This window comes from Pogona vitticeps, chromosome 5 (genome assembly GCF_051106095.1).
Source record: "Pogona vitticeps strain Pit_001003342236 chromosome 5, PviZW2.1, whole genome shotgun sequence".
NCBI lineage: Eukaryota > Metazoa > Chordata > Lepidosauria > Squamata > Agamidae > Pogona > Pogona vitticeps.
Genome location: NC_135787.1, coordinates 46433109 through 46446511, shown reverse-complemented (window position 1 = coordinate 46446511; position 13403 = coordinate 46433109). Strand labels below are relative to the sequence as shown.

The window sequence follows — 13403 nt, the reverse complement described above, 5'->3', positions numbered from 1 at the left end:
AGAAAATCTATATACTGTACAGAAGCACAGATCCGACAATATAGTCTACCACACTGCCACCCTTATCAGTTAAAAACGTGTAATACCCATTTGAGATATCTAGGTAAGATCCATTTAGACATATAAGATAAAATTATAAACCAGTTGAAAGAGGAAGTGACCATACTTATTGATTACCTTGTCATGGGAAGTTCGGGAGATATTTTTTATCTTCTCCGAGCTCCATGCCAAGGGCTTTTTCCATCATACAAAAGTTATTTCTCATTCTAGCATTAAAATTGCCACAAATTATAAAAAGATGATCTAGTTCAGCAGGGCTAATTGCATGCTGTTAAGCAATTTCAGCAGAATCTGAGAGGAAAAAAAAATCATACTATTCCTTTTCAATGGAAATGCTAATGAAACACAAAGCATTAGAAGTAAATGCTAGGTGAAAGGTTTCAGCAGTGAATATCTCTTTATCCTTCAAGGCATCACAAATGACATTTGTAAGTTCTTTTAATGGGACTGCTAGAGTCCTATCCAGTATAGCATCGCTTTCAATCACAATTTATTAGCCATGTAACATCACAGACTTCTTTTTGTTCATGTTGTTTGACTGTTTTATCATAAGATGAAGCTCAGGTATCATGAAAGAGGCATGAACCCCAATCCCTGCTATTCTTTATTTAAATAATAACAGCTATTGTTCTGAGACTGGTCGAATCTTCATGCTCACTTTCTTCAGTGAACGCCAGGACCCTTTCCAATTCATCCATACAATCCCATCATCTGTTCCATGTTTTGCCATCTCTGGGGTATAATGTCCACCCCAGTAGTATCTGCCATTTAGATTGGCCGAATGACAGCGATTATACCACCAGCCACCACCATCTTCCCTCGAACACTGCCTTTTTGGATCTGGGTTTGCCCTATGAGGAAAAATATACATACATGTGATATTGGAAAGGTATATATCCATTTATTTCATTTTATTTGTTTCAGTTTTTACCCCGCCCATCTAGTGGCCACACCACTACTCTGAGCAGCTTACAATCAGGAAATCAGCATAAATCTAAAATTCAATAATAACGTCAGTTAAGAGATTAAACCAAAAAAAAAACCTTGCCAATCTAACTATATAATCAATTCTGAACTAAGTTAAAACCATAACAGTGAGTCTATAAAACCATGGGCCAACAAAAAGATGCAGAGACCAAAATTAAGCTAGGGTAAGAATGTGAAAAGCCAGAATAAAGATCCAAGCCTTTACTCTTTTTTTCCTGAGGCCAAGGAGGGAAGAGGGCAGTGACACCTCCACTGGCAGGGAACTCTAAAACATGGTGGCCACCACTGAGAAGACCCAGCTCCTAGTTATGGATTTCTGGACAACCCTTGGGATGGCCACCCACAACAGGTACAGGTGGGATGGGATGCATACTACTGGAAGAGCAAATATATACGTATTCTGTGAAAATTCTTTACAGCTTTCAGTTAATCTATGTGATTAAGATTCCAGAAACAGCTGGATTCCTTGTTTAAACAAGGCTACTGGTACTAATAAACTTTTCTGTGCTAGGAGGTCACCCTTCAGTCCTTCAAACAAAGAATATTGCCTCTAACTACGATGTATAACTAATTCCATGTATCCCATTCCATTGATCCCTAAGGTCAATCGAGCTTATTCACAAGTATCTAGGAACAGAACTTCAACTTAAAATGCTTTACAGCAGTGGTCCCCAACCTTGGGTAACCCAGGTGTTCTTGAACTTCAACTCCCAGAAATCCTGGCCAGCAGAGGTGGTAGTGAAGGCTTCTGGGAATTGCAGTCTAAGAAAATCTGGAGGCCCAAGGTTGGGGACCACTCCTCTACAGCAGTGGTTCCCAACTTTGGGTAACCCAGGTGTTCTTGAACTGGAACACCCAGAAACCCCAGCCAGTGCAGCTGGTGGTGAAGGCTTCTGGGAACTGCAGTCCAAAAATACCTGGGTTACCCAAGATTGGGAACCATTTCTCTACTGGAAGATCTCTTAATGCATTAGCTTCAGAGTGCAATGGATTACATCCAGCAAAACTCTAGCACGGTGGAACTTTCTGCCCCTCTTCACCATAGTCCTCCATGCCACCAATTTTTTTTTCAACAATCGCTCAAGAGTTTCCCAGTGAATGATTCACCTATACCCACAGAATCAAATGTCTCAAATGTTTGAGGCAAAGTGCAGTAGCAGAATACAAATGTGTGCACGTACCATCCGTCATTGTCTCTGTCGAATGTGCTGAAGAACATGCTGTTATGGATTGTCATTGTTCTGTTCTCTCCTAGCAATTGTGAAGCTCCTTCTAGCAAAGCGTTGCCAGCTGTGCCTCTATAGTTGCTAAGTGAGAGCTGGTACTTGTTTGCTTCACCCTGAATGCTGAATCCTCCATAATGTGCGTTCACCTTAGCACCATCCCAATCTTCCAGTTCAATTAGAAGCTCTGTGGGTCCCAGTTTGGTAAGCTGGCTGATTTTATCATTTCCAAGCCAATATTCACCTGTAACATAGTGCAAATGAAACTATTACAACACTGATTTAATAAGGAGTTTTAAGAAATATCTGCTATTTGGGCCTAAGTCTATAACAATTCCAAAATTTATTAGAACACATGTTTATGAGTATTTGCCTCCACCCTCACTAGCCATTCAACATTTAAGAAAAAATAATGTTATAGCAGAATGATCTGGAATGATCGAAACTGCCTGATTTTTTAGAAAATATAAAGGTAAAGGTTCCCCTTGACATTTTTAGTGCAGTCGTGTCCAACTCTAGGGGGCGGTGCTCATCCTGTTTTCAAGCTGTAGAGCTAGTGCTTGTCCAAAGACAGTTTCCATTGTCACGTAGCCAGCATGGCTAGGGAATGCCGTTTTACCTTCCCACTGAGGTGGTACCTATTTATCTACTCGCATTTGCATGCTTTCGAACTGCTAGGTTGGCGAGGAGCTGGGACAAAGTGACGGAAGCTCACTCTGTCGTGTGGATTCAATCTTACAACTGCTGGCCTTCTGATCCTGCAGCACACAAAGGCTTCTGCGGTTTAGCCCACAGCACCACCATAACAGTCTACTATTTTACCCTGAAAACATCTACCCTTGTCTGATTTCAAAAGATGAGCCCTCTTTACCACACTGACAGGAGATCAGCAAGGAACTCCAAATAAGGTTAGAAAAGAGAACTGCAGGAAATCCTGGAAAGATGTTACCAGTCAGAGTAGAATATATGCAACCACTGTCCAATAGTCTGATCTAATGGCCAAAATTTTGTTGTATAATGTAAGCAAATCCATACTTTTTAATCCATTTCTCACTAGTAAACAGAAATCTGGTAAACAGAGCAGTGGCAACCATGCTGGCTTGGTGTGTGCATATGCACCACTGAGAACCACAGCAGTGTTTTGTTTATTTACTGTCAAGGAAAGGATTGAAACTTATGAAACTTTGGTTACATTCTTCAACAGCATTTAGACTAATGTCTAAGGCAGCTTCTTGTATTCCTACAGAGGCCTTTTTGACAATAGAGCACTCAAGAATCTCAACACCAATTAGCACTCGATTATGCGTGACATGAAATATGCTGCTTTCTGTGTTACTATTATTGCACGACAGTGTGCAATAGATATTGTGCAACAACACAATTCAGCATTCCATAAGGCAACTCAAAAAATAAGGGTACTCCAATAAAAACCCTTAACTTTGAAATTGGACCTTGGATCAGCACCAAATTTGGCACAGATGTAGCAGACAGTCTGGTCTTGCTCTGTGACAAATTTGGGGGTGTCTGGCAAACAGTTTTCGAGTTCTGATTTTTTAAAAGCAAAACTGTTTCCCTTCCCCGTGCAGACATTGGCAACCTTTTCTGTCTGCTGATTTAAAACAGATCAAAGACATTGAAAATACCAAACTTATTTACATTTAAAAAGAATAGTAAGTCCCAGCCCCTTTTTTATTTGGAAGGAATCCAGGCTTCAAGGAGATGTAATACTGATTTTGAAAAAAAATTTGAGAAGCAAATATTTCTCAGTTTCTGACTTTCCTATCAGCATAAACATTCTAAACATTCTAAATGTAAACATTTTTGCAATCTTGTTGAAAAACAGCCCTGACAATTGCTTTGTGTTTGCTTGAGAAGTGGTTAACTGATGAAATAAGGAGTCAGTTTCTGGGAGTTTCCTTTGCATGGTGTCACTTTGCAAATGGTAATGCGCACAAGAAGGTATCCTGTAGACCATCTTGATTGCTGACATTGGTGTTGTCAACATTCTGGATGCCCTTTGCTTATTAATTACCGTTCTTCGGAACAAATTGCTTACCAGGAGTGTCACAATAATTCTTTCCACCACTGAATGCAGTGTTTCCAAATCCTTTTTTGTATGCATCCCATGTTCTTCCAAAGTTAACACTTCCATCCTGGCGGTTCTGAATAAGAAGCCAGCCTGTGAAAGACAGGGGGAGACATCAATATATAATGGTAGCATGTGATGAACTACTAGTATCCCATAGGTTTTTTTAATTAAATATATTAGCATATGTTATTTTCAACAGGTGCCCAAGAATTCCTCTGATGGCACCAATCCCAATATAAACCTTTACCTCCATTATCGGTGGTCATGTCACAATAAACTTTGAACGGCTTGGCAAAAGGATCAGGTTGAACAAGGTACAGCTCAGATTTATCTCCTCCTTTCCTAATTATGTCTTCACACTCTGCAATGAGAAATCCATTCTACATGTTATTTAGTGAATACAAGTAGTAACAAATAGGGAAAAATTAGCTTACTATGGACCTGATATGAGTGCTGACTGCATTTAGTTTTAATCTAAAGAATCAATCTGAGTATTGAGTAATCTATATTATTTTGAACATGTCCCACTTTCAAACTGTGCTAATCTCTGGGGCCCATACTTTATGGAGTTATCAGTGCTTTAGGGAATCATATTAATAATCTGGAAATTATTTTTAAGTCAATGTGGTTGATATAAAAGATTCCCTGACAGGGTACTTGAGCAGAGATAACTATAAGTTTTAATTAGATTTATCAGTAGGAGATAAAGGAACAAAAGGCCTGATTGCCTTAGACCAGAGGTGACCAATCTGAAATGCCAGCACAGCACACAACAATTTCATAAGCCCTCTGGAAGTAATCAGCTCAGTTGTTTCGGTGATCTGCCCCTATTTCAGCAGGAAGAAAGAGAGAGGGACAGGGAAAAAGAAAGAGCTAGTCAAACTAAACAACATGCTTAGCATCATGTGCTCCCTTAACTAATGAAAGAGGTTGGCTTGCCTAGCACAAGCTTTTCTCTTGCCTCTATATCTTGTAATTCAGCATGCTTTGTTTTGTGATTGGTTATTGGAATGTAAACACAGGCTTCGTTTACATGTCTGATTGCTGAAGCATACAGTTCTATGGAAATCCTTTTCCTAGAAAGAAAAGGCACTAATAGCAGGGAATATGGAATCACTGATGTATAGTTTGACCCAAAGAAGAGGAAGAGGGTTTTAGAAAGAGAAAAAATGAGCTAGTGGAGAGAGGGAGAGAGATGGGGGAGGTAGCCACAACCATACCTGGTTCCAGCCCTACCCACTGGCTACACATTTGACTGCCAAGAACATGTGGTACCCAGGAATGAAATGCAGACTTTGACAAGGGAAAACATTCTTCAAACTTATCTTAGACCTTTGAATTATTAGTTGATAGGAAGCTGAGGAAGCATGAGGCTGAGTCTACATTGCAGCCCACTTGAACTCAGACACTGCAGCTGTGACTGTGAGTGGATATTGTTGCAAAAGGTGCAGTGTTCATATAAACCACTGGACAAGGGCATTGAGACTTTGGCATAGGTTCCTTCTCAGAACTGCCTGTGCAGCTGTCCACTCCATAAAGAGAAAAGAGAGAGTGAGACTTTACCTTTGCCAGACACCACTGGGACATTGCATGAAACTGTACAAGGACTGCGGCAGTTTTCCAGCTGGGTTGTGATAGCATTTTCCAGTTTCAGTAGTTTTTGGTGCAAAATATCCACAATTCCACGAAACACTTTCAAGTTACTTGGGATGTTGCTATCCAAGTTTTCTTTGATGAAGGCGTAGTGCTCCTCAACCTCCTGGTTGTACTGAGAAATTACATTCTGATTATCTGAAAAGGGGAAATCCTCGTAAGTAGGTTCTTATCTAATAGGATAGTAGACTTATGCCTACCTCGGTTTCCCTCTCATTCTCCTGCTGTGTCCCTTGCGTCTGTCTCTAGTTCATAAACCTCTTGGGACAAGGACACAGCCATTAAGTCTGTGCGAAATGCCATGCACAAAAATGCCATTATACATACAGTAAAGTTTATCATAAAGGCTCATCTGGTTATAAACCACCCCATTTGCCTTCTTGGTCCAGTACACAAGGCAGGAACCATTATCCTTCCATCAGCCCGAGAACCAGCTAAGGCAACTAAACTGGCACATCAGTAACTGCGACCATCAATTTTGACAACCAGTTACAGTACAATCCCAAAACAAGCATGTTCAGAATTAAGACCCATGGCTTCCAGTTAAGGCCACTTTGAAATAAGTCTGTATAAGACTGCAGTGCCTGAAATTCTATGTACACTTACCCAGGAGTAAGATTCATTGGCTGGAATCTAGCAATGTAACTTATGCTGTAGACGGCTGATGACATCACCAGCTGTGGCAGTCTTTCAGAAATCAAAAATTTCCAGTTTCCCCCATCAAGGTCATGCAACTCCCTTGGAATCCTTTTCATCTTTATTTTCCAAGAAAGGGATGATGACAGTGTTTTGGAATGTCATGGCCATCTCATGGCCCCCAATGATTTCCACACAACAAAAGAAATCCCAAGGAAACTTTGAGACCTTTGGTGAGGGAGATTAGACAGGTTTTATTTCCAAGAAAACATCATGGCTGATGACATCATCAGCCTAACATAGTGTAAGTTACATAGATGGATTTCGGCTACTGAATGTAATAAGCAGTAGCTACTACTGGGTAACTTACGCAAGATTTTATTGCTCTTCTTGTGTTTCCTACATCAGCAACTCTAAAGCAAAGGCAACATTCAGTAGAATATATATTTAATTTTAAAATGTTTTTTTCCTCTATTAACCACACTGAAGTAAAAGAAATCACATGTAAGTACCTTAAACTTTTTTCCCTGTGTCATACAAATATACCTTGTGTTTTGTGTAGAATTACCCATAGTTTGTTTGTTGTTATGTGCCATCAAGTCAGCACTAACTTACAGCAACCCTAATAGGGTGCTGAAGGCAAGCAGGATATTTAAGGAGTGGTTTTAACAGTTCCACACCCCAGTGAGATTTTCATGGCACAGCCGGGGAACTGAACCCAGGTCTCTTGAGCTCTGGTTCCTTACTCTATCCACTACATCAGATTGTGTACCCATAAAAAGTATACATAGGCTGCCCTATAACCGGACACTCTCTGGGCAACACAAAAAATAAAAAAAATTAATTAAATATTTAATGACATCATAACACAAATTAAGATAAACTGTGGGGTAAGGGTTTTTTTAAAAAGAAAGGTTCTGGAGAATGGGCAATGAACAATAAAAATCAGCAGAGCTAAAGGAATAGGAAAAGATACAACATGCTTTAAAAGGCAAAGAACAATAGAAGACATTAGAATGCACCTGGTGTCATGCCATGACAAAGCAGTGCCAAATGGTAGCACATCTAGCATCGGTTGAGTCACAAATCAGGTGCATTAAGAAGCAGTCAGTCTGCTCTGTGTAGAACTGCTACAGATATATATCAGGTATGTTATGCAAACAGGGAAATTATGGAAAGGAAAATGGTTTCTCCACAAGGCTAAAAGACTGTGAATGCTGTGGAAAGAGCAGATTTTCATGAAGACATATGGCAAGCTATAAGGTCTCACATGAGGGAACTGAGGAACATTCTGCAGCCCCATCACATAAACCTTTCTTAGTTTGTCTGATACACTTCACAGCTTTTAGTATACAGTAGGACCTCTGTATCCACAGGATCACTATCCACGGTTTCACTTATTTGCAGTCTGAAAATAATAAAAATATTAAAAGAAAAAATCCAGATAAAATTATTTTCACATGTATTACCAGAACTGTCCACTAGAGGGAGCCAGAGGCTGTACTATGAATTCTTGTTCATAGTCTCTGGCACCCTCTATTAGTAGTTCTGGTAATGCATGTAAATTTTTTTTCTGGTCCCCCCCCCCCCCCTTTTATCATAGTACGTAGATGGTTTGCTATTACCTGCAGTTTTCGGCATCCATGGGGGTGGGCTTGGAACAGTATTTCAAATTTTTGGAAGTCCTTCTGTATTTCAAATTTTTGAAGAAGGCTTTCAAAATAACACTGTACAGTATAAACTGAACTGCCTATAATATGGTCTACTGGTATCATAATAAGCAAAGACTATATGGCTTACCTCTTATTTGTTTCTGTCTTTTCGCTAAGCGCTCATCCAAGATATTGGTGTAGCTAAAAATGTTTGAAGTAGATTGCTCTAGCTTCCTTACTTTGTCTTTTAAATCCCGAACAGTCGGTTTCACTGTCTTTGCCTGTTTTAACACTTCAGTTCGAAGTTCACATCCAGTTGGACATAATACACCCTGAAAAACAACAACCACATCATGAATGTAGTAGGATGTGGCCAAGCTAGACATTATGTTAAATATGTGGTGCCTTTAATTAATTAATTTATTTATTAGATTTTTATACTGCCCATCTAGACCAATGGGCTCATTTTAAATACATGCAAACAGCAAGTGCCGGGCAAATGATACTAGTTGCAGTTTCTGCATGGAAGGGACAGGAATTTAACATTTTTCTTCCACTGTTGGATTTTGATTTTAAAAACCCTCTCCACTAAAACTTGGTTTTATAGTGGGAGGTAATCCCACACTGGCACCTGTGGACACTTCCCTTATGATACAGCCAATTACTTTAGGTGGAGTGAAATTTTTTATGGGATCATAGTGACAGGGAGAATGGTTAAACTAATCATTCCCACCCAGCACTCCCAGTACTGTCTCCTGCCCTTTGTGGCTGGTAATTTTCATAATGAAAGAGATTTGTATGTAAATTGCAGTTACATAAATTAATGTCATATTTAGTTTGATCATAATGTCCCATGGACTCCAATGAGACCAATGGTTCTATTCACACAGACTGGGAGCAGCATGGAAAATATTTACCCATATGGCCATAGGAAAAGGGTAAGTCAGGAAACTGACCGTGCCCCTCTGAGTACTCAATTTACCTATGTTCCCAAGTGATGTGGAATCACAATATGGAGAAATTACACCTTTAGCTCTGCAGATATGTACATATGAGCTTCATATGTGGGTATGATAAGGAGACAAAATTTGACTGACTGTCTGACTGACTAGATCTTTGCTGTTGGCTGAGTCATAACAGATAAATAGGAAAAGGAGGAAGAAATAAGAGGGTGTCTGTGTCACAATGAGTCAACAAGGTGAGTTCTTAAACCATTTTAAGAAATAAAAACGTTTCTATAAAAGATTCATGCAATGACTCATTCAAGATTGTGAGATGTCTCAGACTTTACAAAGCTCTGAAACAAAGCTCTCCAGAAACAGAGCTTTGAAATATGACATTTTTGTACTATGATTCCTAGAATCCCCAAGTAGCATGGCCATTGACTATGGAATTGTGGGAACAGCAGTTCAGAAGAGTCTCTTAGTCTCTCTCTCTCTCTCTCTTACCAGCTCCTCTGACATATGCTTGCAGCCTCCGCTATCAGGGAAAACTACTTGCTCTTTGGGTTTGCCAGCAACTGGGGGCTTTGTTGGACGAGCCCGATATCTAATGCCGCCGCTGGGAGGAGGAAGAACTGGCCTGAGAGAGGGAGCTGGCTCCTGCTTTTTATAATGTGGCCTGTGACCTCGTGCATCCACATGTGTTCCCCCATCTTCATCCTGTACAAGGGAAAGAAAGTAATATGGTTACTGGCAGAATCCATAAAAAGTGAAAATATGTGGGGGGGGGGGTTTGGCAAAATATTTAAATCCTGCATTATGCTAATATTTGATTTTTCCATTTCCATGCATGCAAACATTTATTCCTTCATAATAAAGCAGATGTTTCTATTTCTTGGTCCCCCAATACTCCCCCAATATGGGAGCTATGCTGCAGCAATGTCGCTGTTTCTTGGACTGAGCTTTGTCACTGCAGGTGTGATTTGGAGGACGAGACCAACAGATAGTTGAGCATAACTCCCTACTGTATTTTGTCTCAACTACACCTTTCTTGGTGCAGCAGTAATATATGTTAACATTATGAGCCTCACAACAAACATGTTTTCTACCTGTGCATGCCAAAAGATGCCAGGAGTAAATGCTACAAAACTACAGCAACATGAGATGCTCCTCACCTAAAAATCATATGAAATAAAGAACAAATCTGCATACAATACCCTTAATTCCAAACCATATGATGTAAAAAAGAAGATCAGGTTTATGAAACATAATTACTATAATCCTATTATGCCTTCATGCCAAAATAAATCTGGGTCACAAATTGCCTTAGGTTAAGAAATCAACATAGGCACTTCTTGTTGCATGACTTGGCACATAACCATAAATGGCCATGCTGATTTCTTCACTTGTGGCAATTTGCTACTGCGGCTTCTGCTGACTGAGCTATGCCAGGAGGCATAACTAGTAGGAATCTGGCCAATACGTTGCTATACCAATGGTTACCCTTTGCCCACTGAGCCTCAAGAAGTTAGGGGAAAAATTTGTGGGGAGGGATAGCTGTCATAATCTATTGTTGCAGTGAAAACAACAAATAATCTTAGAACAGCTCAAAGGTGATCATGTTTAATTTGGCATAATAAACATTACCTCTGGTGCAGTGGGATGCAGTCTATGGGAGCCTATGCTAAATAAAGCCCGTTAGTCTGTAAGGTGCCTAAAAAAGTTAATAAGATCCATGAAAGAAAAAGACCCAGGAATTTGTGAAGGATCATAGCAGAGAGCTGTTTTTTATTTTCCCCTAACTAATATTCTGTTGAATATCATGTGGGTCTGAATGCAAATTTTTCTGTAAGGAAAGTGGGGACTAAATATGATGTCTGGTTCAGAAAAGAAGCTACTGAAAGGAGAAATAAAAGGAAGAACTTTGCGGGTATGAAGATTTGCTGCTCAGGACAGATACAGTATTCAAATTTTTGAATAAGAACATCTGAGTTCAGTCATCACAGGTAACTTTAGTTTCTGACTATAAAATGGGGAAGCATAATAATCTAATGTTGCATGATCTAAAAGACAGCCAAAGGAAGGGAAGCATGTGAGGTATTTTAAATATTAGTAGTGGACTTTGGTAAGTCTTCATAGAAGTAAGCCCTACTGAGTTTAATAGGATTTACTGCCATTGAAGTATGCATAGGAGTGCAGCCCAAAAAACTGTATATATAGTAGGGTTGATGAACTTGTGATGAGGATTATCAAGAAATCAGATTTTAATTGGAACTCTTCCTAGCTCTAAGAAAAAATTATATTTGAATCACTTTCATAAGATAACAACAATGCAATTAATCAGAAAAGGGAGATTCTTTTGTTGATTAATTACATGAGTTTTAAGGAATTAAATAATTAAACTGCTAATCATGAATACGTTTTTCATATGACAGCAGATTTCGATTAATTCATTTATTTAAATATTTAACTTTGAGGTCTACTGCCACATTAATTTAGAACTTATTTTTAACTCAATGCTTCTGTTAGTGTGCATTATCAAGACATAGACTGATTTGTCCCCACAAGCTCTCCAGTGCAGAAAATAGAAACATTTCTAAACATATATGCTTGTTATTTTACATTTTAAAGACTGGTGTCTTAAATTTAACAAATTAATACAAGCATATTATTACCTGTATTAATATTTATGGCTTTGCTAGGACCAGTAAATTTTTGCCCCTTTGGCTTATTTTTGAGAAGCACTGATAAAGTTTATTGAACACACAACTACGTAAGCTTTTCTTATAACTGTCCATATGCATTTCTGTACAGATACTTGACTGATAATAAATTAGTAATAAGTATTTATTTAATTTCTGGGAAGCAGTCAGTTATAGCAAGCAAACCATATTCAGTTTCTATGATTCTTTAATCAAAAAGAAATTTTTTGTCTTACCAGTGGTGCAACGGTGGATTCCTATAGAGAAGAAAAGAAGAGAGAAAAGAAAAGAATGAGAATACATATACGCATATAAAAAAAAATGCAAACAGCATTTTTGTCTAACTTGTTTATATTGCACATTATGATTTCCTTAAATATAACCATATTCTCTTTTGCCTCTATGTTTTTGAAAGTTAAAATGAAAAAAGAACACATGATTACAACAGTAGACATTCTAACCTCCTCATCATAGTCTGAAATAGTCTTGGATTTAACTATCAGCACGGAAAGAAGAAAGAGGAACAGTAGTTTCTTGATAGTCATTTGCCTGGACATTTTAGCAGTGTTTCTGCGCTGTATGACTCCAAGAAAGCAAAATCAGTGATCAGATATATAAATGAAGCACAGTGAAGTGTATCAGCTTGTTAATGATAGGTCTAGCTGTCATCTCTCTGTTAATATTTAACAGTATTGTTCTTTTTCGTGTCCGGACAAAGTCACCAGTTGAGCAACCTCACTTGCTATGTGTTACCTTTGGAGGAAGAAAAAGTAGATTTGTTCAAAAAGAATCCAGCTCATTTACAGAAATTAAATAGATGGGATTCAAAATATTGCAATAGTCAGAATGCAAATGTACAAAGCAGACTAGCAAACCATCTTTGATAAGGTTTTTTCCTCTTTATGGGCTTGGTTTCCATTTCGCCTCCCACCCCTTAACTTCTCCAGTCTCAACCTGTTTGCTTCACAGCTATGTGTGAGGAGTTAGATCCATTGAAAAGAGTGGGACTTGTTAGCCACAAGTAGGTTAATTAGTCCCATTTATTTCTATGCTTTAATAGTATTTGTTCTGCTTTAGGTTTGATACCAGTAGTAGGGGGTGATGTGGGATATAAATTGGATTTATAAGTTTCATCATGCAAAAGGTTTGCAAATCTGACTTCTTGCTCAAGGCAAGTAACTTGTACAGATCTGTGTGTACAAGTTTGTTTCCTGCACATGAACAACTTTCTTGTATGATATAGACCACGGCACTGTCTTCTTCAAGAGCAGGGTTTTTTCGTTGGAGGAGAAAACATTTGCACTTTTCTTTGTCCTGCTCACAATCCAAGACCATTGACAGAGCTGCGGTTATTTTCATTGCCTTTTGAGACATCTTTACATCTGTGCTTTTTTAAAAAAGTACTTGATTTTTGTCCAAGAGAATAAAAAGAAGCAGTCTAGAAACTGTCCTTTATGTTT

At 38.7% G+C, this 13403-nt stretch overlaps 1 protein-coding gene across 1 annotated transcript; it reads right to left on the bottom strand.

The window, feature by feature from the left end:
- Positions 1-480: 480 nt before the first annotated feature.
- On the bottom strand, positions 481-12568 carry FGB (fibrinogen beta chain). Its single transcript, XM_020781371.3, has 9 exons — positions 12405-12568; positions 12180-12200; positions 9749-9961; positions 8449-8632; positions 5923-6150; positions 4607-4720; positions 4327-4449; positions 2229-2514; positions 481-911 (listed from the first exon to the last, which is right to left on the bottom strand). The coding sequence occupies exons 1-9, from the start codon at positions 12498-12500 to the stop codon at positions 683-685; spliced, it is 1494 nt and encodes a 497-aa protein (XP_020637030.3). The 5' UTR covers positions 12501-12568; the 3' UTR covers positions 481-682.
- Between the last annotated feature and the right edge of the window lie 835 nt (positions 12569-13403).